The 23797-nt window shown below is 43.0% G+C and overlaps 1 protein-coding gene across 2 annotated transcripts; it reads left to right on the plus strand.

Moving 5' to 3' along the window:
- Positions 1-1787: 1787 nt before the first annotated feature.
- Positions 1788-23240, plus strand: KCNE1 (potassium voltage-gated channel subfamily E regulatory subunit 1). 2 transcript variants are annotated; one of them, XM_030552277.1, is made up of 3 exons: positions 1788-1854; positions 19545-19616; positions 22259-23240. In XM_030552277.1, exon 3 carries the CDS (start codon positions 22297-22299, stop codon positions 22675-22677), a length of 381 nt encoding a protein of 126 aa, XP_030408137.1. In that variant the 5' UTR covers positions 1788-1854; positions 19545-19616; positions 22259-22296; the 3' UTR covers positions 22678-23240. The 2 variants fall into 2 exon arrangements, with proteins under 2 accessions (XP_030408137.1, XP_030408147.1); XM_030552287.1 differs by lacking the exons at positions 1788-1854; positions 19545-19616 and adding an exon at positions 14457-14511.
- Positions 23241-23797: the final 557 nt, after the last annotated feature.

Here is a 23797-nt window from a genome sequence, read left to right on the forward strand (position 1 = left end):
CCACAATATAAGGGCCTTTTCCTAAGATTCACTGAGCATTCCCTTAGAGGTGGTGAGCTGCATCAACTCCCATTAAAATCAATGGGAGTTGATGGAACTGGGCCCATCATCAACACTAAAAGGAATTCCTTTGCCAAGAAGTCTTTGGGTGTCTAAGCCTTGTTGATTCTGTTCCCATCTTTCCTTTCCCAGCTTTATGTTGCATACATTATTTAACATCATAGCCATAAATCCAAGTGTGTTTTGGATGTTTCTTCTGTATTCATGCCATTATTTCTCTTCAGTTTCTTCAGGGCTTACTCCACCTACAGAATTAATGGTCTGAACTGGCAAACGAATTTCACTAAGGCCACTTCATCCCCCCTGCCTTGGCCACACTTCTTATCTAGCCAGAACCACCCATTCTTTGGGCTGCACAATCCCTTATAGCCCTGCCCCCTGGGAGGTTATAGTCACATGCCACAGCCTCCTCCCAGATGGTCTTTCTGTTTTGGGAACTTTCTGCCACAGTTTTATTCGTAATCCCTGAGATCCATTTTTTGTGTTAATGTGGTGGGAATAATAACAAACAATTTAATTTCCTTAAGTCAGTGACACTGAGAATATGAATGCAATAAATGATTATTGCCCTTTTGTTGTGTAGTGAGTGATATCTGATCATTGTTTGTTCACTATGGAAACTGAAGTTTGTTGCCCTTTCCACGGTGGGGTAGCATACTTGAGTTACAGATGGGATGTTAGATATAATCAAGGCGAGGTCTTTGTTTCACTATCATTGAAACATCTCCGGGGTTGAATGAGCCATGATGTTGTATGACGATAGACCAAATACTCTAATTCTATATCTGTTATTTTGTGCATCTTGCATCTGATGTTTCTACTGACTTTATTTAAATCAATGAACTGAGGTTTTTGGTTTTTCCATTTGTGTTAACTAATGTTACTGGAAGCCCAGTTTTAAAATATGGAGCTCTAGCCCATAAATCTAAAATGGCTGTCAGTGTGTCAACTTTGATTTTAAAAGTCTTGTCTTTTAAGCTCAGCTGATTTATGATAGATCCAGGGAGCGGCTTTAAATCCTTCCAAGTAAATATATGAGATATTGTTTTAGCCATGCTGAATTTAAGATAATCCTATATATATTTTTCTCCAAGTTTTCAAAGTTAGACACCTAAATCTCTACTTCGGCATCTTGAGGAAAACAAATAAAAAGTGCTTAAGGGATTTAGGCGCTTGTCCTCTTGCATAAACTCCTAGGTCACATAAACACTTTTGAAAATGTTACTCTTAATAGTTGCCCAAGTTTCAGAATTGAAGAGCACCCACAACCGCTCCGGAAGTGGGAGATCAGCACTTCTGAAACTCAAATCACATGTTAAAGTATCCGTGTAGGTATTTAGATACCTTTCTTCAAGCACCAAACTGAAAAATGTGGCTGTACTTTCAATATATTAAGATGGTAACGGGTGTGAGCAAACTATTCTGTTTTTCGGTATTAGTAGGGGAGGAGCCATGTTAAAATCTTTTTGTCAATCTAGTTTCTCCCATTGCTGTAGTAGCGGAGTGACTGATATATATGAAAGCATTTAACTTTCAAAAACCCCTTTGACATATGGAAGTGTAATCTCCATTTTACAGATGGGAACTGAGGCAGAGTGATTCAGTGAGGTGAATACAATAACTTAGGAAGTCTGTGTAAGAGCTAAGAACTGAACCCACTTCTTCTCACTCCCTGTTTAGAACCTAACCTCAAGACAACCCAGAAGGAGATTGTGATGAATGGTTTCTCAGGAGGAATTACACACCTAAAAGCTTCTGGATAGGTGTAATGGGAGCAAATTAGTCTACGCACATGTGAGTATTGTGCACATTTCAACAGAATGAATGTTGTTGAGGTGGTAGGATGCATGTGCCATCATGTGTCAGCTAGCACAAGGTCTGAGATAATTGTAGGCTTGAGGCATCTTCTGTGTGAGTGTAGGAAGTTGGATGGGATCTCTGTGGGGTATTATTAAGAGTACAGCTCTGCTCATCTCCTTAGAAAAACAATGAGAGTGTATGTGAGATGACCTGAGAAGCAATCTTTTTTCCCCTAGATACACCTCTACCCCGATATAACTCTGTCCTCGGGAGCCAAAAAATCTTACTGCATTATAGGTGAAACCGTGTTATGTTGAACTTAATTTGATCCTCCGGAGCGTGCAGCCCCGCCCCCCAGAGCACTGCTTTACAGCGTTATATCTGAATTCGTGTTGTATCAGATGGCATTATAACAGGGTAGAGGTGTATAGGATGCAAGGTCTTTCTGAGTGCCTGGGAGCTGCAGCAAGGGATTGGAACTCCTCAGGCATAGTACAGAGAGACAGGAGGATATTAGTTTCCTGATATATGATGAAAAAGTCTAAATCATCTTGTTTACTTTTGAAAAATCTTCCTGAGGCTGATACCACGTTATATTCAAATTGTTTTATATCGGATGGCGTTATAATGGGATAGAGGTGTATTTTTTATTGTTTTTTCTAATGCTCAGAAAGGCAAGGAGTTGATTGAACACACAAATGCAAAGCACAGTGCAGCCTAACCTGCAGCACTGAGACATTTCTGCCTTGAGGACTCTACTATGTATTCGACTGGTTAACATAAGCAAGTATATATTCATGTTTCACTGGAAATGAACACCATCATGCCAAAACAGAATGGGACAGGTTTCACATTGCACTCCATACCATTTAAGGAGTTTCAGTGGCAATATAACGGCTGTCTAGTTGTGTGAACTCGCATCTGAGGAATACCCTGAGTGACATGGAGTGGGCTACACACTCCCAAGGATATAGCATAGGTGTTGGAGGTGAGTCAGGAGAAAGGGGCTATTTTTAGCAGTGGAATGTCCCTTTAGGGGCCTTTGCAGCATACTTTGGAGCAGCCTTGAGGCTGCTATTACATAAGTTGAGGTCTGGGCATAGACTATGGGGAGGTGAGGTGGTATAAAACTGCATATGACTGCTCCACTCTGTTTTTGCACGGAGTGGAGTTTGGGATGAGTAGAGAAACTGACCTAATGTTTGAAAAGTGAAATTCTACTGGGTTTCACCGCCCACTCTTCAGGCAGTGAAACAAATGTATGTCCTTAGTCTGTTTCCGTAGTCCTTTAATTCCTTAGTCTACTCTTTGAAATCTACCATTCCCAGGGGACAGAGGCACTGCTGCAGAGCAAAGGGAGTTCCTCCTGGGATGAGAGGGAAGAAACAATATTTGCAGTAGGATGAAATTCTACATCCGAAATAGCATACTCAGAGGTGAGGACTCCCTCCTGCACACCACCTCAGGCAAAAATCCCAGTGGCTTTATTGGGATTTTACTTTGGTCAGGAGACAGGATTGGCTCTGTTACCATTATCAATTTAACCAAAACTCCTTTACATGTTTTGGTATGTGTTGATCTCTCTTTAAGGCACTAGTCTGTACTCCTTGGGGGGCGAGGAGGGGAGAGGAGGGGAGAAGCATCATTTAAAATTCTAATTTTTACAAGTAATTAGCCCCATTCAGTCTTTGCGCCTCTGCTGAGCTGACCAGTTGCAGTAGCAGCTGCAATTACAAGAGTAGTTATTGTGGTATGGCCACCTGTCTGCTCAGAATGGAGCAAAGACCATTCAGCTTGGCATGTTCTTGTCCCAGTTGCAGAAAGTACAGATTCCCAGGTCAGAATTAGGCAATCTACTGTTGCGAAAAGACTCAGCTCCTGTGTAGGAATGTGTCTGAGAACTTTATGGTGGTCTCAGAGTTCCACCTCAGTGTGATTTTTATTTCAGTTATATTTATTCTTATCCTTTATTAACTGTATTTTTAGTAGCACCGAGGGGAATGAATCAAGGATCCCCAGATTCCAGGGCTACACTCCACAAGCAGAGTAAAAAGACAGCCCAGGCCCCCAAAGAGCTCATATTGTAGAGCTGCTTTAAACTGTATTTCAAGGTTAAGTATGGGGTTCTCCTGTGCATGCTCTGCAATACCCGATAACTGCAGTTTGTTTTCAAGAAATCTGGTTGAATGAATTTTAATTTCTAGTTAGTGGCACAGTCTTTCCACCAGTTAAAAGATGAGTTGTCAGCGGTATAAACTGTAACACCCTCACCTCTAAACCAAATTCTCCCTGTACCATCATTAAATGAATGATCCTCATTTGGATGACACGTCTGGTTCTTCATAAAAATTGAATGCTCTATCATGTCTTTATTGGCATCTAAAACGAACACTTATCTGGGGAGAGGGAATTATAGTTACCCACATTAGGTACAGTGGAAGCTACTACAAACAGGTTATACAGTTTGTTGAAGTTTAAGCACATTTTTAATTAAACAATCCATTCTAAGCTGTAGATTCAATCTGTGAATCATACAAAGGTTGAGGCAGATTCTCAGCTGATGTAAATTGGCATGGTTTTCAACATAGTTACACCAATTTACACCAGCTGAGGATCTGGCCTGTGATAGTTAACTTGTTTCTGTAGTCAAGCAAGCTGTCCTGCCCACCTTGCCTCCCATTGCCCCCCAGCCAGCCCATAGTGTGGTAGAGGAGGATGTGGCTCGAGGACCTGGGATTATGGGGAAGGAATTTGATTGATTGGTGTTCTTGTTGTTATTAATCTGATGGGCATACATTAATGTTGGAATATTGGCAGGTCAATAAGTGTATTAATATCTCAACTGTGATTTCCATGATTCTGAGTTTTTCTATTTTTGGCTCTATAATTTGAGACAAATTAAAGGATCTTGATTTTCAGAGGGCTGATGTTAAGGTCCTTCAAAATATCAGTCCTCTTTAAACTGTCATAGGCTGGTCACTTAAAATCACCAGACACTTTAATATGTTTGCACTGAAGTTGAAGCTTATGACCCTGAGACTTTGCCAAGAAGAGGTTGTTGGAAACCTTAGTGAGAGCAGTTTCAACCGAGTGAAATGGGCAGAAGCCAGATTGGAGAGGAGCCAGGATGAAGTTGGAGAGAAGCTTGAGGCAATGTTGGTAAAAGAGGTTACAATAAATTTTCGGATTAAAGGGAAGAAGAGAAATGAATAAGCAATTCAAATGACTAGCTAAGGATGGGCCCAAACCAGTATTTGATCTCTCTCTAGTGGGGAGAATCAAAGACTGAGAATGTGAAATTTAGTGGTAGGGGAGGATTAAAATTCTAATCCAAATTGTCCTAAATTTTAATGTGATTAGATTTGGTATGCATATTCATGAGAGAAAGAGAGAGTGTGTGTGTGTGTCCTGGGGCAAACACTATCCTTACCTGGGCTTTTGTTCTGGCCCATCTCTGATACGAGTGTATGTTCAGTGTGAGTGAGTTGATGTTTCTGTGGGGATCTTAGCTTTTAAATGTCGGAGATATATGTTTAAGTTATTAGCATTAATGTTTCATTAACATTAGGTTTTTGCATCTGATTTCCTTTTACTTTTAAATACACAAAAAGAAAATGAAGTAACTTGGTTCAGTTTTCTTGTGTTAGGGCCTCAAGCAGAATACCAATGAGCCTGTTACAATGTGTGTGTCTGATCAAATCCCACACCCTAGGGCCTGGTCTACACTAAGCATTTAAACCAATTTTAGCAGCATTAAACCGATTTAACGCTGTATCTGTCCAACAACGAGGCCCTTTATATCGATATAAAGGGTTCTTCAAACCGATTTCTGTACTCCTCCCCAACGAGAGGAGTAGCACTAAAATCAGTATTACCATATCGGATTAGGGTTAGTGTGGCCGCAAATCGACGGTATTGGCCTTCGGGCGGTATCCCACAGTGCACCATTGTGACCGCTCTGGACAGCAATCTGAACTCAGATGCACTGGCCAGGTAGACAAGAAAAGCCCCGCGAACTTTTGAATTTCATTTCCTGTTTGCCCAGAGTGGAGCACTGATCAGCACGGGTGGCGATGCAGTCCCAAATCCAAAAAGAGCTCCAGCATGCACCATAGGGGAGATACTGGATCTGATCACTGTATGGGGAGACAAATCTGTTCTATCAGAGCTCCATTACAGAAGAGGAAATGCCAAAGCATTTGAAAAAAATCTCCAGGCTATGATACAGATTCTACAGCACAGTGCTGTGTGACAAGCGTAACGGAAAGCCAAAGAATCAAATGGATGCTCATGGAGGGAGGGAGGGGGTACTGAGGATTCCAGCTATCCCACAGTCCCCAGCAGTCTCTGAAAAATATTTGCATTCTTGGCTGAGCTCCCAATGCCTGTACGGTCAAACACATTGTCTGGGGTGGTTCAGGGTATAGCTCATCAATGTACCCCCTCTCCCCCCTCCATGAAAGAAAAGGGAAAAAATCGTTTCTTGATTTTTTTCAATGTCACCCTATGTCTACTGCATGCTACTGGTAGACGTGATGCTGCGGCAGTGAAGAGCAGTATCCACTCCCCTCCCCTCCCCGGTGGCAGAGGGTACAATATGACTGCTATCCATCGTCATCATCAGCCCGTGAGTGCTCCTCGCTGGCCTCAGGTGAGATTGGCTGGGGGCACCTGGGTAAAAATAGGAATGATTCCCGGTCATTCCCAATAGATGGTACAGAATGGCTGGTAACCGTCCTCATCATAGCAACTGGGGGCTGAGTTCCATCAGCACCCCCTCCACCCTTTCATGTCTAAAGAAAAGATTCTGTCCTACCTGGACTATCATAGCAGCGGGATGCTGGGCTCCTCTCCCCCACACCGCTTAATGTCCTGCTTGGACTATCATAGCAACTGGAGGCTGCCTCCTACTCATTTTATCTCAGTAGCAAGTCAGTGTTTCTTATTCCTGCATTCTTTATTCATCACACAAATGGGGGGGGGACACTGCCACGGTAGCCCAGGAAGGTTTGGGGATGAGGGAAGCAATGGGTGGGGTTGTTGCAGGGACACCCCTTAGAATGGCATGCAGCTCATCATTTCTGCGGGATCTGACACAGAGCGGCTGTGCTCTCTGGTTCTCTGATACACTGGTTCTCTAGTACACTTGCCCCATATTCTAAGCAGGACTGACTATATTTTTAGATACCATAAAGGAGGGATTGACTTGGGGAGTCATTCCCATTTTTGTCTTTGCGCCCCAGGCCGACCTCAGCCAGGGACACCCATGACAGCAGCAGACAGTACAGAATGACAGATAACCATCATCTCATTGCCAATTTACAATGGCGCAGCAGATGGTACAGAACAACTGATAACCATCTCTGCTGTCATGCAAAGGCAAATGAATGCTGCTGTGTAGCGCTACAGTATCGCCTCTGTCAGAGGCATCCGGTACACATACAGTGACAGTAAAAAAAGCTGAATGGGCTCCATAGTTGCCATGCTATGGCGTCTGCCAGGGCAATCCAGGGAAAGAGCTGGGCTCGTAACAACCACACCACTGGTGTGAATTAAGTTTCTCAGGATATGTCTACACTATGGGATTATTCCGACTTTACATAAACCGGTTTTGTAAAACAGATTGTATAAAGTTGAGTGCACGCTGCCACACTAAGCACATTAATTCGGTGGTGTGCGTCCATGGTGAAATGATTGTCTGCCGTTTCTTTCCTGGAGGAAGGAATGGCTGACTACATTTACCCAGAACCACCCACGACAATGATTTTTGCCCCATCAGGCACTGGGATTTCAACACAGAATTCCCAGGGAGAGGGAGACTGCGGGAACTATGGGGTAGCTACGGAATAGCTACCCACAGTGCAACGCTCCAGAAATTGACGCTAGCCTCAGACCATGGACACACACTACCGAATTAATGTGCTTAGTGTGGCAGTGTGCACTTGACTTTATACAATCTGTTTTACAAAACCAGTTTATGTAAAATCGGAATAATCCCGTAGTGTAGACATACCCTAAGAAACTTAATTCACACCAGTGGTGTGGTTATTACAAGCCCTTCATTGGTGTGAACTACACTATGTTCCTTAATGCAAATGTAATCCTTTTAAATTCTAAGAATTCCTTGAACCACCAAGATAGGAATGCCTACATGTGTCCTCCAGCCTGCCTGGTGTTTGGATTTCCTGCAAGACCTCCAATCTACCAGGCCTACCCCAGATAGATTGGAGTAGTGATTTGTGGATTGTCACTGGCATGGGATCAAGGTAAGATCTAATATCTTGGGGTATCATGGGATTTGACAGCTGTTGGAGTTACTAGATTTATATTTGGGGAGAAGGTGATAATCTAAATCAGTTTGGCAACTAGGAGGGGGATTCAAGCCATAGTCATTGCGGTTGGCATTTAATATGAATGAGCAATTGGATGACCACACTTTACAAAAGTACTCTTGATGTACGAAGGTAGGACTGAGAAGGAGAGGAGAGAATGATATCTGGATTGTGTTCAGCCAAGGAGGTTCAGGATCAAACAGGCCAGTCCATTTTCTCTCAGTGTGAGCTGGAGGACTAGCTTGGCACAGGTCGGTCCAGGAGCAAGGGAGTACAAAAGTGCCTTAGAACTACTTTTCTGCCACCATGCCCACCCCTTCCAGAGCCAAACAGAGCAATCCTGGTTCATGGCCACTGGGCCCGGCACTACATGTACATTATTAATAGAGGCAAGAGGTGTATCACTTCCAGCTGATTTTCCTAGGATTTTATAGTGATGATTATGGTTTAATATAGTATGATGCATGGGAGTTATGCCAAAGATAGCAATCTCATGAACTACATGATTCACTATTCCATTGCTAACAAAAGCCACTGGAACAAGTCCTTCACTAACCTTTCTGATAGACACTGAAAATGCTCCGAACAATAAGTTGTTATTCCATACACCGGCTCAATGCTGCTTGTAGGAGGGTGACAGCAAAGGCCAGTTTGACCTTGTTTGCAAGAAACCAGAAAGCAATTTTGAAAGAGCTGCAAAGCCTTGTTATTTGTGCAATGTTACTGACCAGTCGCCTAAAACAGGCAGCATCTGACTGATCTGATGGATCCCATTGCTCAGCGTGTCACTACTGTATAGAGTGTACTAAAGAAAATGTCAAGTATCAGAGGGGTAGCTGTGTTAGTCTGGATCTGTAAAAGCAGCAAAGAATCCTGTGGCACCTTATAGACTAACAGACGTTTTGGAGCATGAGCTTTCGTGGGTGAATACCCACATCGTCAGATGCATGTCATAATTCACCCACGAAAGCTCATGCTCCAAAATGTCTGTTAGTCTATAAGGTGCCACAGGACTCTTTGCTGCTTTTAAAGAAAATGAAAACACTGCTTGTTTACAGACCCAGTAGGGTATAGAAACTTTGGGCTAGATCCACAAAGGGAGTTAAGCACCTAACTGCCACATCAGGTGCCTAAATCCAAAATTTAGACCCTCCCACTCAGTTGCTGCCTACTCCTATAGGTGCCTTAAGTCCCTAGGTGCCTAAATTTCCACTGATAAAGTCCTCTGAGAACCTGCTAGTGAGTATGTACACAGCCACCTCAGCCTTGGTGCTCAGGTGCCTAGCTGATGCCTAAACCACAATGGAATTCTTCAGACTAGACATTCCCCAGCCTAACTTGCCTGACGGGCTTGGTCTGGTAGGCATTCTCAGAAGCTCTCTATCAGATCAGGCACCGCACAGGACAAAGGGGGAGGAGAAAGTGTGGGTGGTCTGCTACACAGTATCTCTGCACCAATAACTTTTAATTATTTATAGACAGGGAAACCACTTCAGTAGATGAGACTGCGAGAGGCCTACCCTGGAACAGTACATAAGCTAGGGCATGGGCCTCAGAACCAAGTTCAAATCCCTTCCCTGCATCAGAAAGAGCAGGAAATTGAACCAGAGTCTCCTACATCATAGGTGAGTACAGGACCGGCGCTAGGGGTTTGAGCGCCGTAGGCTGACGGCAATTTCGCCGCCCCGCGCGCTGGTCCCGCGGCTCCAGTGGAGCTGCTGCAGTGGTCCCTGCCGAGGGACCGGCGCTCCGCTGCTCCGGTGGAGCTGCTGCAGTGATGCCTGCGGGTGGTCCACTGGAGCCACGCAAGCAGCCGACCGTCTGCAGGCACGACTGTGGCAGCTCCACCGGAGCCGCGGACCAGCAGACCCTCCGCAGGCACCACTGCGGCATCTCCACCGGAGCCGCCTGCTGCCCCCTCCGGCAAAACGGCGCCCACCAATTATTCTGGCGCCCTAGGCGATTGCCTAGGCTGCCTAAATGGTAGTGCTGGCCCTGAGCGAGTACCTTAACCACTGAGTTAAAGGTTATAAGGGGTGCGGCAGGAGGGGTCCTCCTCTTCAGAGTTTAGCGACAAAGGGCTTAGGTGCAAAATTCCAGGAGAGGGTTCACAGCTGTGACTCCTGAGTGGAGAGAGGCACCTCCGGCCCAGACTAAGGCCCCTATCTCTCTTTGAAGGGTTTAGGCCCCATCCTTCTCTTCAGTGTTTCCCATTGGCTAGCTTAGCCAACTCTCCACTCAACATGTTTGAAACAGCACTTCTTTAAACTGCACTAGGGAACATTTGATACACACCAGCAGGACCAATTCATGTGCAACATGCTTTAGAAATCACAGCCCTGTAGTAGTGCTCATGGGCCCACCTGTAGACAAGCCTCAAGGTGTCTCTGGTCTCAGTAATGTTATTGCAAATATCAGAACACATTGGTCTTTCTACTGGAGAGGGCATGAGAAAAACAAGCCTTGGCAATTTAGTGATACCAACAGAGATACTGAGAAATACCTTCCTTTTAGCACCCTTTTAGTACATTTAGGGCACACTTTGTGCTGTCTTTAATTGTTGTGTGGTATTTACCTAGTAAAGTGACAGGCACTTGATAAAAACCTAGGCCAGAAAGGCAGTTTGCCAGATAGTACAAGTGACAGGATTTAACCGGATGAACTGGGTTAACCGTAAAAATGCATCTTTCTATCACCAAAGATTGGCATGAGTCCTGTCTCCAAAATGTCACATAGGAAAATGAGTTCCTCCACTTCAATTGACACCTCAGAGCTGATGTGTCATTTTTAAAGAACGAGTCTAGTCAGGTTAGGCAGCTGAAGACAGATCTCTAGCCATAAGATGCAAACAGTGATCACGAACTGTTTTTGTTCTTTTCTCTTTGTATCACAAATAGTTCATCCAACAAGAAAGATACATAAATAGAATCCTGTACTGCACTCAGATATTCGAGCTGTTCTATTTCTGCGTAACTCTGCTACATTGGTTCCCAACTTTTCTTCTGGTGGCATTCACCTTATGACAGATGACTGCCCCCCACCATTTCAACCCCTGCATGCCATGCCTTAGCACAATGCCTGTACCTTTGCTCTCTTCTGTCACAATCTGCCTGGGTACACTCTTCTTTAATCCTTCTCATCTTTGTTCTTGAGTCTTTTGATCTCTTTTCTTGCAACTCTCCCTTTGGCATACAGTGGTTCTCAACCTTTCCAGACTATGATACCCCGTTCAGGAGCTGGAAGCCTGATCCCCATCTCTCAGAGCATGTACTTTAGCTTCTTGGAGCCCCTAGTGGCACGGGACCCCAGGCAATTGCTCCACTTGCCATGCCCTAATGCCGGCCAGGCATTTGTGACCCCCCCAAAACCTGCCCGCAACTCCCTGGAGGTCACAACGCCAAGCTGAGAAACACTGATCTATATGAGTTGATGTACCCACCCACACACACCCCTGGAAGACCTCTGCAGACTAATAGTCTAATAGACTAATTAGTCTAGCAGACTAATAATATAGAGTCAGATGCAGCTGATTATTAATTCAGGCTGTCACTTTCTGCACATGTTTACATGGCCCTTTGATTTTGTTTATATCTGTGCACTGTTGTCAGTGAAGATTTACTGATGGGGTTACCAAATACCATACTTCTTCCTTAAGGAGCTATAGTGTTACATTAACTTCTGCTTTCTTTGTTGAGTTCTTCTGTATTCATTTAAATCTACTGGAGATGATTCTGACTTTGAGGGGACGGAACTAGAGCTGGGTGAATAACTGACTTTTTGGCTTGCTAGCAGTTCCTAAACAATTTAAAAAAAAATTGTTTTGAGTCAAATGAAATGTTTGTTTCCATTTCAAACTTTTAAAAAGGTTTATTATTATTATTTATTAACATAAAATTTAAGGAAAATTCAAAACAAGAGTAGTTTCTAATTGAAAAAACAAAACATTTTGAAAATGTTGAAACAAAACATTTTGGTTTTTTAAGAATTTTTTTTGGTTGTTTTTTTTTTTGACTGAAACAATTCAGTGAACTTGACATAAATATGCAAAATGTTTTGGTTGACTTGAATCTTCGTTTTTCACCCAAAAAAGATTTGGTCAAAACATTTCACACAGATCTAGCTGTAACTAGCTCACCTTCACCTAGAAGAGAACTCCACACATGGTGGACATGATTCATTACCACATAATTCTGTTGCATTGTTAGTAGCCTTGCATTGACTAGAGGCAGTGTTGTCTAGTAGTTACAGTAGGGAAGTGTGTGACCCATTCTTTTGTATACCGAGCTCTACCATTGACTCGCTCTTTGCACTTGGCCAAGACACTTGCCCACCTCAGCCTCCATTCATATGTCTGTATAATGGAGGTTATAGTACATCCCATCTCTCAGGGATGCTGCAAGGTTTAACTAACTGCTGTTTGTAAAGTGCTTTACGGACCCTGAATGGGGAGCATTATATGAATGCTAAGTGGTGTATTAAAGCAATTATTAAGTATCAGAGGGGTAGCCGTGTTAGTCTGGATCTGTAAAAGCAGCAAAGAATCCTGTGGCACCTTATAGACTAACAGACTTTTTGGAGCATGAGCTTTCGTGGGTGAATACCCACATCGTCGGATGCATGTCATAATTCACCCACGAAAGCTCATGCTCCAAAATGTCTGTTAGTCTATAAGGTGCTACAGGATTCTTTGCTGCTTTTAAAGCAATTATTGTCCTTTTCATTTTAACAACCTGCTTCATCTTCAGGATCCACCAGTCCGACAGGAGGTATATTTTAGTGTCTACGGCAACCCCATGGGGAAAAAATGTGCTCCACCCTTCTGGAGAAGATGTGTGAGAAGTATTTCAAGATGCTTACGTGTTAGTCTTCATTTTTTCATTTTAAGTACTGGTCACGTTCTAGACTCTTCTGTTGTCCAATCGTCCTACAAGGACCACTCAATTTTGAAGGACTATGTACAATGAATAACACAACTACGTAAGGAAATAGGCACTGGTAATTTTGCTATTAATGCAATATTTTTTGTTTTAGAACTTATGCTACCTTTAGTCGGAATTTAGTCAGCCGGCATACACTGGGAGACTTACCAGACGTATCTGTTACAGGCATTTAGGGAGTATGAAGGGCACGTTATGTTGCATTTAATCATATTTTAAAAGTGAATTTAGGGCTCAAGTAAGCTTTCCAGTTGAGCTCATCCCTTCATTTCACATAGGCCCTGAAGCCTTTCAGGCAGTAATGACTGCCAGCCAAATGTTCCCTCTGCTTAGCCAGTGGAAATGGACACGCCTTAGTCCTGGATAGCAAACCTTTTTCAGGTACCGAACAGAAGCAAATAGGGTGTTCCACACCACAGTCTGTATGATTTAAGGAGCAGTTGCTGGAAGTGGCTTTCTTTCCCTTTAACACTGAGAAGGATAATGCCAGCTAGGGGTCTCACAGGACCGAGATGTCTGTAAAGGTCATAGCATTTATATCAGCCATTTTGCAGATGATTTTTGTTTCTCAAAATGTTTCATTCAGTATATCAATGCAGAGCTAAACAACAACCTGTGAGAGACTTTATATTGCAACTGAAGAATGAGCCATATTCAGAGAGTGTCAGAATGATTGTTCTGAGCTTCTGGCCTCTCTCCCTACTTCAGACTCCGAAGAGGTGTGGGGCACAGGCAACGGAGGGAGCTGTGAGGGCTGCAGGATGAAGTATGTTGAAAGAAATTTTGATAGATGCATGAGGTGTGTGCAGGACCTGTAGAGTCAGTCGTATGGTGTGCCTTGGGGGAAGGGGAGTGATTCCAGGAGAGCAGGAGTGTGGGTGACTGAGGGGACGTGCTGAAGATAGGATGAAAGGAAGGTGGCTGGGTCATTGTGTGGATGCCCTGGGGTGAGTACTCAGGAGCAGGGGAACACTGGGTGCAGGCAAGGGAGCCAAGAGCTGAGTCTCCTTCAGGCCAGGTGCAGGGTGCTGTACTAGGTGCAAATCACACTCCCCTTTCTTATTTTGTGAGAGGAGGCAGCTCACTTGCTGAGAATCTGCTATCCTCTGGGATGCTTTGTCTTTGGGCCACCTGACCTCTGTGCCCAGCTGGTCCCCAGCTTGTGCACAGAGCTGCTCACAGCCTCCCTGTTCCCTGTGCTCACAGTCTGAGGTTGGCTCCCAGTGCCCATATTGCAGGTTCCCGCCCACATACGCATATAATCTGAGGCTGGTTCCCAACACCCAGACTTCAGGTTGCCTCCCACTCATGCTCACAGTGAGAGGATCTGGCTTACAGCACCCAGATCACAGCCTCCCGCCCTCTTCCAGCTGCACAGTCTGGTGAGTTTGCATGTTTTCCTGTTTGCCTCTCAGCCTTTGTACAGATCAAGGGGAGAGCAAGTAGCTGGGCAGCTGTGCCTGCTCAGGACTTTTTTTTTTGCAGGGCTCCCATAGGAACAAGGAGTGAATTTTCCCCTGCTATGACCCCAGTGAAGCTGGAGGCAAATTTGTCCCTAGATGTCTCCAGAGCTCACTTGTTTCTGCTTCTCTTTTTCTCAGCAGTAGCTGGAATCCTGAATCTTGACTGTATTTTGCTAAGACGGGCTGGTACTGCAAAATAAAGTTCAATGCAAAGGGGCTGGAGTGAGAGTGGGGGAAATAATAATGCTCATAGGAGCCACAGTTCACATAAGCCTCCCTCAAAGGAATTTGTGGCCATGAATAAAAAGGGAGAAGGTCTTTAACTTGATGATATTGTTTATTTGTATGGTGCCAGGCATTGGCCTGGCACTTTACAGTCCATGTGTTACACATCAGCCTATTGTAGTTAGATCTGGAGGGACAAAGACTGTGCACGTGATTTTAGGCTGTCGTATCGTATAAATGAAGTGGGGGTTGAATTTCTATCTTGTAATCATATAAACATAACATTTTGTAAAGGAACGAGCCAACCAGCCTAGCCCCGCTGTATCTGTGTGGCTGTCTAAAGTGCAGTTGTGAATGATGGTTGAGGATTGGGTGAACAGTGAGACACATGTCAGAGGGGTAGCCATATTAGTCTGGATCTGTAAAAGCAGCAAAGAGTCCTGTGGCACCTTCTAGACTAACTGACGTATTGGAGCATGAGCTTTCATAGGTGAATACCCACTTCATCTGATGCATCTGAGACACGGGAAGAGGAATGATGACAATATAATCTGGTCACACTTTGAAGTTTATTAAATTACAATTGTTGAAGAAAACAGTCTGAGTCGGTGTACAGGAGTGGAAGCATAAACCTACCTAAAGCTACGTCTACACTATACACCTCTTCTGGTGGTGTGTAGTTTACAGGTAGCTATGTAGTTTACGAAAGGCACACCATAGTGCACTGGGTTGGCTTTAGCAAGTGTGGGGCCCGATTCCTGGGGGCGGGGGAGGGGCTTGTACCCACCGGGCGGCGCTCCCAGTCTTCCACAGCACTTTGAATTGCCAGCCGGGAGAGCAGGGCCTTGGGGCAGTGGGGCTGCTGCGCTCCAGCCAAAGCTCCAGCCGGGGTCCCGGGGCCGCGGGGCTTGCTGCGCTCCGACCAGCACTCTGGCCAGGGGAGCGGGGCTGTCAAAGACCCCGGCAGGGCTGACCGCCACTGGAGTGAGTAAAAAAAAATTAAAAAGGTGCCTAAAGCCGGCTCTGATAGTGCACAGCTACACAAGTCAGTGACAGGCTCTGGCAGAGGGAGGCAGCTGGGAAAAGGTATCAGCTGCTCCCCACTGTGAGAGCCTTTCACTGCAGCTAGGAAAGGCTCTGGCAGGGGGAGGCAGGCAGCAAGGCGAGGCTCAGCCTTTTCCCTGTTGCCTATCCCCCTGCCAGAGTTTTCCCCTCCTGCTGGAGTCTTTCCCTGCAGGATCCAGGGAGCTAGCAGCCTTTCCCTGTTGTTCCCCTCCCCCACAGCCAGAGCCTTTCCCTGCACCTGTACCCCAGCTACACACTCACACCCTTCAGGATGTCTTTACTCTACTGGCTTAATCCGTGTTTTACCATCTACACTGCTATTTATACCTCTGCTGGGGGCTAAATGTTTGTGCACACCGCACACTGCTGAAAGAACCCTGCTGTGTAAATGCACCCTGTCTATCCTAGGTGTTTCTCTTGTGCCCATCACCGTGATATCTAAACACAGACCTAACTATGCCCAACATTTATTCAGAACCGCCTGTTGGGGGGGGGGAGGGCGCAAGTGGGGCAATTTGCCCCAGGCGCCGCAGGGGCCCCCAGGAGAATGTAGCATTCTATAGTATTGCAACTTTTTGTTATGCAAGGGGCCCCCAAAATTGCTTTGCCCCAGGCCCCCTGAATCCTCTGGGCGGCCCTGCATTTATTCAATGCAGTAGTAAATTTTACCTGTTTCTGTTCTGTCTCTGGTGGGATCCTGGCATTCTGGATGCCAGATTGTTGCATACAGTTCTAAAAGCCATACGAAAAAAATGGGGGCTCGGTTGTGGAACACTCCAGTCTCCAGAAAACTGCTCATCCTAGCAATCTCTCTGAGTGAACAGCCAGGGAAGAGAACCACTTTCACTCTGATGTAACTGGTTACAATTATGTATAACGGGTAAGGACAGTACTGTTGCAAGACATTTTATGGGAGTGATTGTGGGCAAAGAGCAGTGGTAACATATATGTATTGGATTGGCACACAGGCTTTCAGCCCCTAATCGCTCCAGTCTGAAAAGATTACTACAGTGCTGTATTTTCAAAAGACAAATACTTCTGTAGAGATTTCAGTGATAGGCTGCTATGGCTGATGGTCATACGGCTGGAAAGATTAAGGTCAGATTCCCAGCTGGTGTAAATCATCCTAGCTCCATTGACTTGAAGGGAGTCAGACCAATTTACACCCAGTGGAGGATCTGGCATTTAACAGTTATCTGTCTCTGCAATGCACACACTATGAAAATCTGTCACTTTCTAACCTCAGCATGCATGAAAATCCTAAAAAAAATGTTGGGCCCGATCCTGCCCACTTTGTGGCCAATGTCAATATTCCCCTGGTGCAAGATCAGGTCCTTTTTTGAACGTTATAATAAGATCACTCTTACTGAATGACAACTGTAAAAGTGAGCTGGGGCCAAACAGAATTTTTCAACATTTATTCCTTAGAATGCCTGCTTTCTGATCAGGCATGAACCTGTCAAAATAACCAACCTAAATTAAATAGTTAGACTATACACTGCAAAGGAATACTTATATGTTGAAATGAACCCTTCGTGTTGTATACATTGTACTTTTATGTATCTCACATAGATGTAGCTATGCTTTTAGGGATGAATTAGTGTTTGACTGTCTTTAATTTCTTAGCACAGCCACTCCATAGTTACAAATGCTTGTATTTGGTAATGAACTGACTGATAGAAATAAGAGAAAATTTATTATGGTACTGTAGTACTTGAACTTTCACTTGAAAGATCTGGAACCAGGTGTGTTTATGGGCAGTCTTCAAACCAGCTCCCAGCAGTCTCATGTCATGCAGGTGGAAAACCTGAAACACACAGAGACAATTCACTGTATCTCCATCAAGTTGAAAAGTGTGCTGAGTTTCCTGTGTTTGTGGGTAATGGCTTTTTAACTGGTTCATCTAACACCCACATTCTGCTATTGCACAGCTACAGGAGATTGTTCGTGATCACTCCACTGAAAAGTAATCTATTTTTAAACAAAGGGATCCTGGTGGTTTGAAAGCTTTATTTACTGACTTTCTGGATTGCTACATGAACTGTTTAAGCACTAATTTGAAAGGCATCTGCTGGCAGAGAACGCCCTCTGATATCTTCCTTCACATACTTCTGTCAGGTGACACCTCAGGCTAATTTCCCTTTGGCAATAGGTCCCCATAGGATGAAGATACAAATCAAGAACAAAGTGGCCATTGGATGCTGCTTTAGCAATTTAAGTTTTCTGGAGAATTTTTTCTACCACTAATGCACCTCTCCCATCCTCTCCCATTCTTATTTCACAGGTGACAGGGCTCTTGTCTAGGCCAGAGAGAATTAATTGGGTGATAATTGGGTAGCACATGCACATTAAGTGATTGCTGGAGGGTAATATGGAGGACTGAGCAGTGTGACTAGTTCAGTGTACATTTGAATAAGGGAAAGGGGACACTGACTGTCTAAGGTCTTGTCTACAAGAGTGTTTTGTACCAGTGCAAGTCACAGTTTGCACCAATGCAGCACACTTAGACTAGGGGTTTGCACTCGTGCAGCTACACTGGTGTAAAAAATCCTAGTGTAGAAAAGCCCTCAATTTAAATCATCCCAAACAATAGCCACAGACAAATAGAGAAAGGAAACATTGGGCCAAACCCTCCGCTGATGTAAGTCAGATGGAGCTGCTCTGATTTAGAGCAGCTGAGGCTCTGGCTCCTTCTGTTGTAAATAGTGCTACATTTACAAATAAATATTTTAAAACACATTGAAACTAATGGAACGCAGCCTACAAACTCTCTTGCTTTTCCCACTGACAGAAGTGCTGTATGAGCTTCCTGCAGGCCTGCTCTATGACACAGCTAGCAGGTGCTTGGATGCTAATTTAGTTATGTCTACAGCAAATTGAAGTGACGCTGGAATGTTTGAAAGACACTGGAGATGTACTCGATTGCACACATGAAGAAATCAAGTCAACCAAGTGGCAGCTAGGGATATTTTTGTACCTACATCAAGCAGCAACTGAGGGAATGAAATTTAGCTCTTGACTCAAAGAGAGAGTTCAGAGGGAATCCCTCATCTCCTTGCACAGTAAGGCCAGGATTTGGAGGAAAAGTGGACAAGACTCCCATATTGGGAAAAAACAGAGCATGAAAGAATAGAAGTTCAATTTCATCCTTTGTGCAACTCTATTGTACTCATTAGAGTTATTGCCACATGCAAGGGTTGATCCTTATGTGAGGACCACCATGGAATTAAAACTGTAGGCCTAATTCACCCCTGCAGTACTCCAGTTTTACACTGTTGCAACTTGACTGGTTTCAGTGGAGTCACACGAGTATTAAACAGGAGTAATACAGTGGTGAACAAGGCCTTATATTCTCATGTCTCAATATAATGTCACCTTCTGACCCTTCTTAAGGGTCTTTCTATCTAAGGTGACCAGATGTCCTGATTTTATAGGGACAGTCCTGATATTTGGGGCTTTTTTTTATATAGGCTCCTATTACTCCCCACCCCGCCCAATTTTTCACACTTTGTCTGGTCACCCTATTTTTATCCAAAATCCCGTTGTCACTTTCCATTTTACAGTATTCAGAATGTTGACATACTTCCCACCCAGTTTGTAGAAATAATTCTCTCGGAGAAAGGCTTCAATTTCCTTTTTTCTTTTCTTTTTTGCTTTTAAAGGATCTGTCAACAGCTGTGAAATCTGAATGTATTTTAGCCTGCTGAGCTCAAGTTACCAAGACGTAGTTTTCTGTAAGTAAATATGACCTGTCAGAATCCTTTGTCTAAAGCAATAATTTGGAATCAGGTATTATTTTGTAAGGGGGATTTTTCCATCTTGTGGGCACATAATTTGCCTTGTCAAAAAAATGTTAACTCAGCTTCTAGGTGTTGTAAAAGCTAATCAGAGGGTTACTATGCTGTAGAACAGGGGTTCTCAAACTGGGGGTTGGGACTTCTCAGTAGATCGTGAGGTTATTACATGGGGGGTCGTGAGCTGTCAGTCTCTAACCCAAACCCTGCTTTGCCTCCAGCATTTATAATGGTGTTATAAATTAAAAATCTTTTTTTATATATTTAAAGGGGGGGTCACACTCAGAGGCTTTCTATGTGAAATGAGTCACTAGTACAAAAGTTTGAGAACCACTGCTGTAGAAAGATACTGTTGCTATGTGAAATTTGATGGCAAGCTTTTTGTTTCAGTTCACATCTCGACTGAGCCATACTTTCAAGTTTCAGCATTGATCTGAACCACCAAGCAACCCAAAAGGCCAATTTTTGTCTGATTTCAGTTTGAAATCATCAAATCTCATGTGGTTTGATTGAAACCATTAATCTTTCCTGGAAAATGTGAGGCGCAGGAGTCCCTGCTTTCTCCAGAATCTTTACAAACTTAAGCTGGGTGTCAAGTTTGCAGTGAACCCAAACCCAGGGAAAATGTTGCATAGTTTGGGGTTTCATAGCAAAAGGTTCACACAATTCCAATGCTGAAACCAACATACTGTTCTTGTATTAGTGTTTCGTTTCGTTAACTTTCATAGCATTATATTTCAGGTAAATAAATGCAGTTTTTATAAAGGACAAAGAATCATAGGATCAATTTCTTTTTTTCATTTCCAGTGCATCATAGCATCTCTCTTTGCATATGCCATAGAGAAAGCTGAGTAAATCATAGATTTTTCTGTTTGCTGGCAATTAAAAAATGTTTTTGGTCAATTGGAAAAGAAATTTTTAGTGAATCAAAGAGTTGAAAAAATCATTTTGAAGCAAACAACCTGTTTCAAATGTTTCATTTCAATTTTGACCAATTTTGTTTTGGATTGTTTCCTTTTTAAGTTAAAGGAAAATGCGGTGACAGAGGGTAGAAGTCATTTCACATTAAAAAAATCAGAACTTTTGTTAAAATACTTTTAATAAAAAAATTAAAAATTGGGTTTTCTTTTCAGGAAAAAGAATTTGACAAAATTGACATGAATTTGCAAAGGTTTTGGTGTCACTGAATCTGCAGTTTTCGTCAAAAAAAAACCAACCCTTTCACGCAAAAACTATGCCCACCATTAGTCATACGCTATCTAGGAACAGAAAATGTAACCTGGCCTCACAAGATAGCACATATTTGAGTGCCTTTACTCCTAAACTGAGTGTTTGGAGTGAAAATCACTCCTGTGCAGAGGGCCAGCACAAGATCTATGCACCACTCAAGTCCTACTTAAGCCCTCAAAATAATGCTCAAATAGTATGTAAGACCTGCATAAACCTTGTGCTGGCCTTCTGCCCAGGAGCAAATTTTACCCTTGATGTAAATTAATAAAATATAGTACATGGCTAAAAAAAATCCCATTTAAATCAGAAGAGCCTGTGTAAATGGACAACTCTGTTTTCATATAATTAAAACTGTATAAAGAACTGACAGCTCCTGTAATATTACAAGATTACCATCAGTGAAGTCACTTTGAATTACAATACCTGCTATTCAAAAAGTCTAAGGGCATAATACAATAAGGAATGTTTGTTTTAATTTATAACAAAAGCTAAATTATGCCTTGTACTAAGATTAAAGTGACATGTCAGTTTTATTGTCTGGTTAGGGAGACTTGGGTATTGCAATCCTGATACATTGTTCTTATCCACTGAAAGGATTTACTGGACAGGATGTCTGGTATTGAGACTCTAAAGGGGGAAGTGACCATTAAGCTTCTTGTGTAAAACTCTCAATCAAAGTAGTATTGATTACCAAAAATCTTTGATTCCTTGTGTCAAAGTGATTTGACTGCACTCTATATGGCAGTATTCCTGATTTGCAAGGATGTCAACTTAACCATCCAGCAAAACTCACAACTGCATGATGGCTGTCTTTGAGAAGGACTCTCTGAATCAGTTACAGGAGGGGGGTGGGTTTTTGTTTTACTGGAGGTAAGGTGGCAAAGGGAAGCACTTATCATCACTAGCCCCTAGGAGCTCCTGCACTGGAGGCTGCTGCCTCTTTCTTCTGTCACCTGCTGTTTTCACAGCTGCTCCTGGCTTTTCCACTCCCTATTCTCCCCCAACCTCTGTTTTACTGCAGCACAATGGGGAAACAGACAGAAAGAGCAGTAGTAATTTATTTAGGATGTTTGTACTTACATAGTAAACATTACTATAAATTGACACATTAAGGGACAGGTCCTCAGCTGATGGAAATTGAAATTAAATACATCTTCACTGAATTCAATAGAGTTATGCCAATTTACCCCAGCCAATGATATGGTCCGAAATATTTTGTTTCCAAGTTCAGCATTCTCCCATGAAATAGTTTTCTTCTCTAAGAAAGGAAGGCAGACAGGATATTTATCAGTTGTATAGAATTATTGCCACACTGGGTTTTACAAGTGTACCTGGCTTTTATGCTTTTCTAGAAGTCACCACATCAGAAAGGAAAGAGTGACGGAAGAAGATGGGAACGCTGTCTAACGATACAGCACTGAATTCACTCCTCTCCAAATTATTACAAGAATATGTAGACCGGACAAATAACTCTGCATCTTCTCAGGCTGAAAAACCCAGTGACAATCTGGAAATCATCTATGTGCTCTTGTTGCTTGGTTTCTTTGGCTTTTTCACATTTGGAACAATGTTTAGCAACATCCGCTCCAAAAAGCTTGAGCACTCAAACGACCCATACAATATGTACATTGAAAGAAATATTTGGCATAAGCTGGATGAAGCAAATTTTCATGCAAAAATTGTGGAAAGTTATAAATCGTGCTGTGTGTTTGAAAACCAGCTCGCTGTGGAGCAACCTATCAATCAGATTCCTCAGGTGAAGACTTCATAGAGAAATGGGAGAAAAGATGGTCTGTTAACTTTACAGGCATAGAGCCAGATCTTCACCTGATACAAATGGAAGTAGCTCGTGGCCCATCGGTGCAAAATAATTTTGCATGTAGAACAAATAAACAATCTCTTTCTGCATAGCATCTACCATGATGTGATAGCACTGCATTTTGTATACTCCTTGTTACATGAAATTGGACAATCATGCTGCAAAGCTTTCAACCTTGAATATGGTTGCTGTAATCTCTAAGATCAAGAACAGTAGGAGCCAGATCCTCAGCTGGTGTAAATCAGCATATCTGCATTGTTCTCACCAATGAAGCTAGTTTAAAAAGTGCTTTATACTTTGAGGCTGCATCCCATATTCTTACAATGATCAAAATTTAGAACCTGCTTGTAGCATTTGTAGTAACCTGCATGATTAAAACAATAATTCATCTAGCACAAGCTAGAAATGTTAACAATCAAGTAGCATCTAGGCAATTACCCCCTTTCAAAATATGGAAGCAGCTGATCAAAAGAGCTGGTTGAAATTTGTCATTCAAAAAATGTTTGAAGGAAAAGCAATCTGGTTACTAAACGAAAAATTTTGTGGAAGATTTTTGTTTCTTTCCAAGTTTTTCCATGGTTTTGATGAAAATCTGAGAAAAAAAATTGGTTTCCAGTTTGGCATGTAAAAAAAAATCAGAAAATTATTCTGTGAAAAATGTAAATACAATTTTCCAACTGACCTTACAGATCAACCCCGCTCTTTACTTTCTTCTTCCTCATAAAGAAAGATTATGCACTAGGGATAAAATTCACCCAACCGCACAAGGTGAGCACAAAGTCTGTGCATCATTTATGTTCTGCTTACATGCTATTTCGATGGGATTTAAGTGGTGCATAGATCTTGTGCTGATGAATTTCATGCTATGTGACGAGTTTGTTTAGCAAACCTCTGATATTTAAGCCCCAATTCAGCAATGCACTTAGAAATGTGCTTAACTTCAAGCTTGTGAGTAATTCCATAGAGTGCTCCAAAATAGCAGTTTCACATTCAGTAAAATTCCTTTATTACACAGTGGCCAAAGTGCAGCCCAGCTCACGGCAAGATTTTTCTACCTATCCAGTGCCATTTG

Source organism: Gopherus evgoodei, chromosome 1, assembly GCF_007399415.2.
Source record: "Gopherus evgoodei ecotype Sinaloan lineage chromosome 1, rGopEvg1_v1.p, whole genome shotgun sequence".
In the NCBI taxonomy this organism is placed as follows: domain Eukaryota; kingdom Metazoa; phylum Chordata; order Testudines; family Testudinidae; genus Gopherus; species Gopherus evgoodei.

Coding starts and splice junctions, on each gene's coding strand:
- KCNE1 (XM_030552277.1), top strand. CDS start 22,297: ATGGGAACGCTGTCTAACGATACAGCACTGAATTCACTCCTCTCCAAA.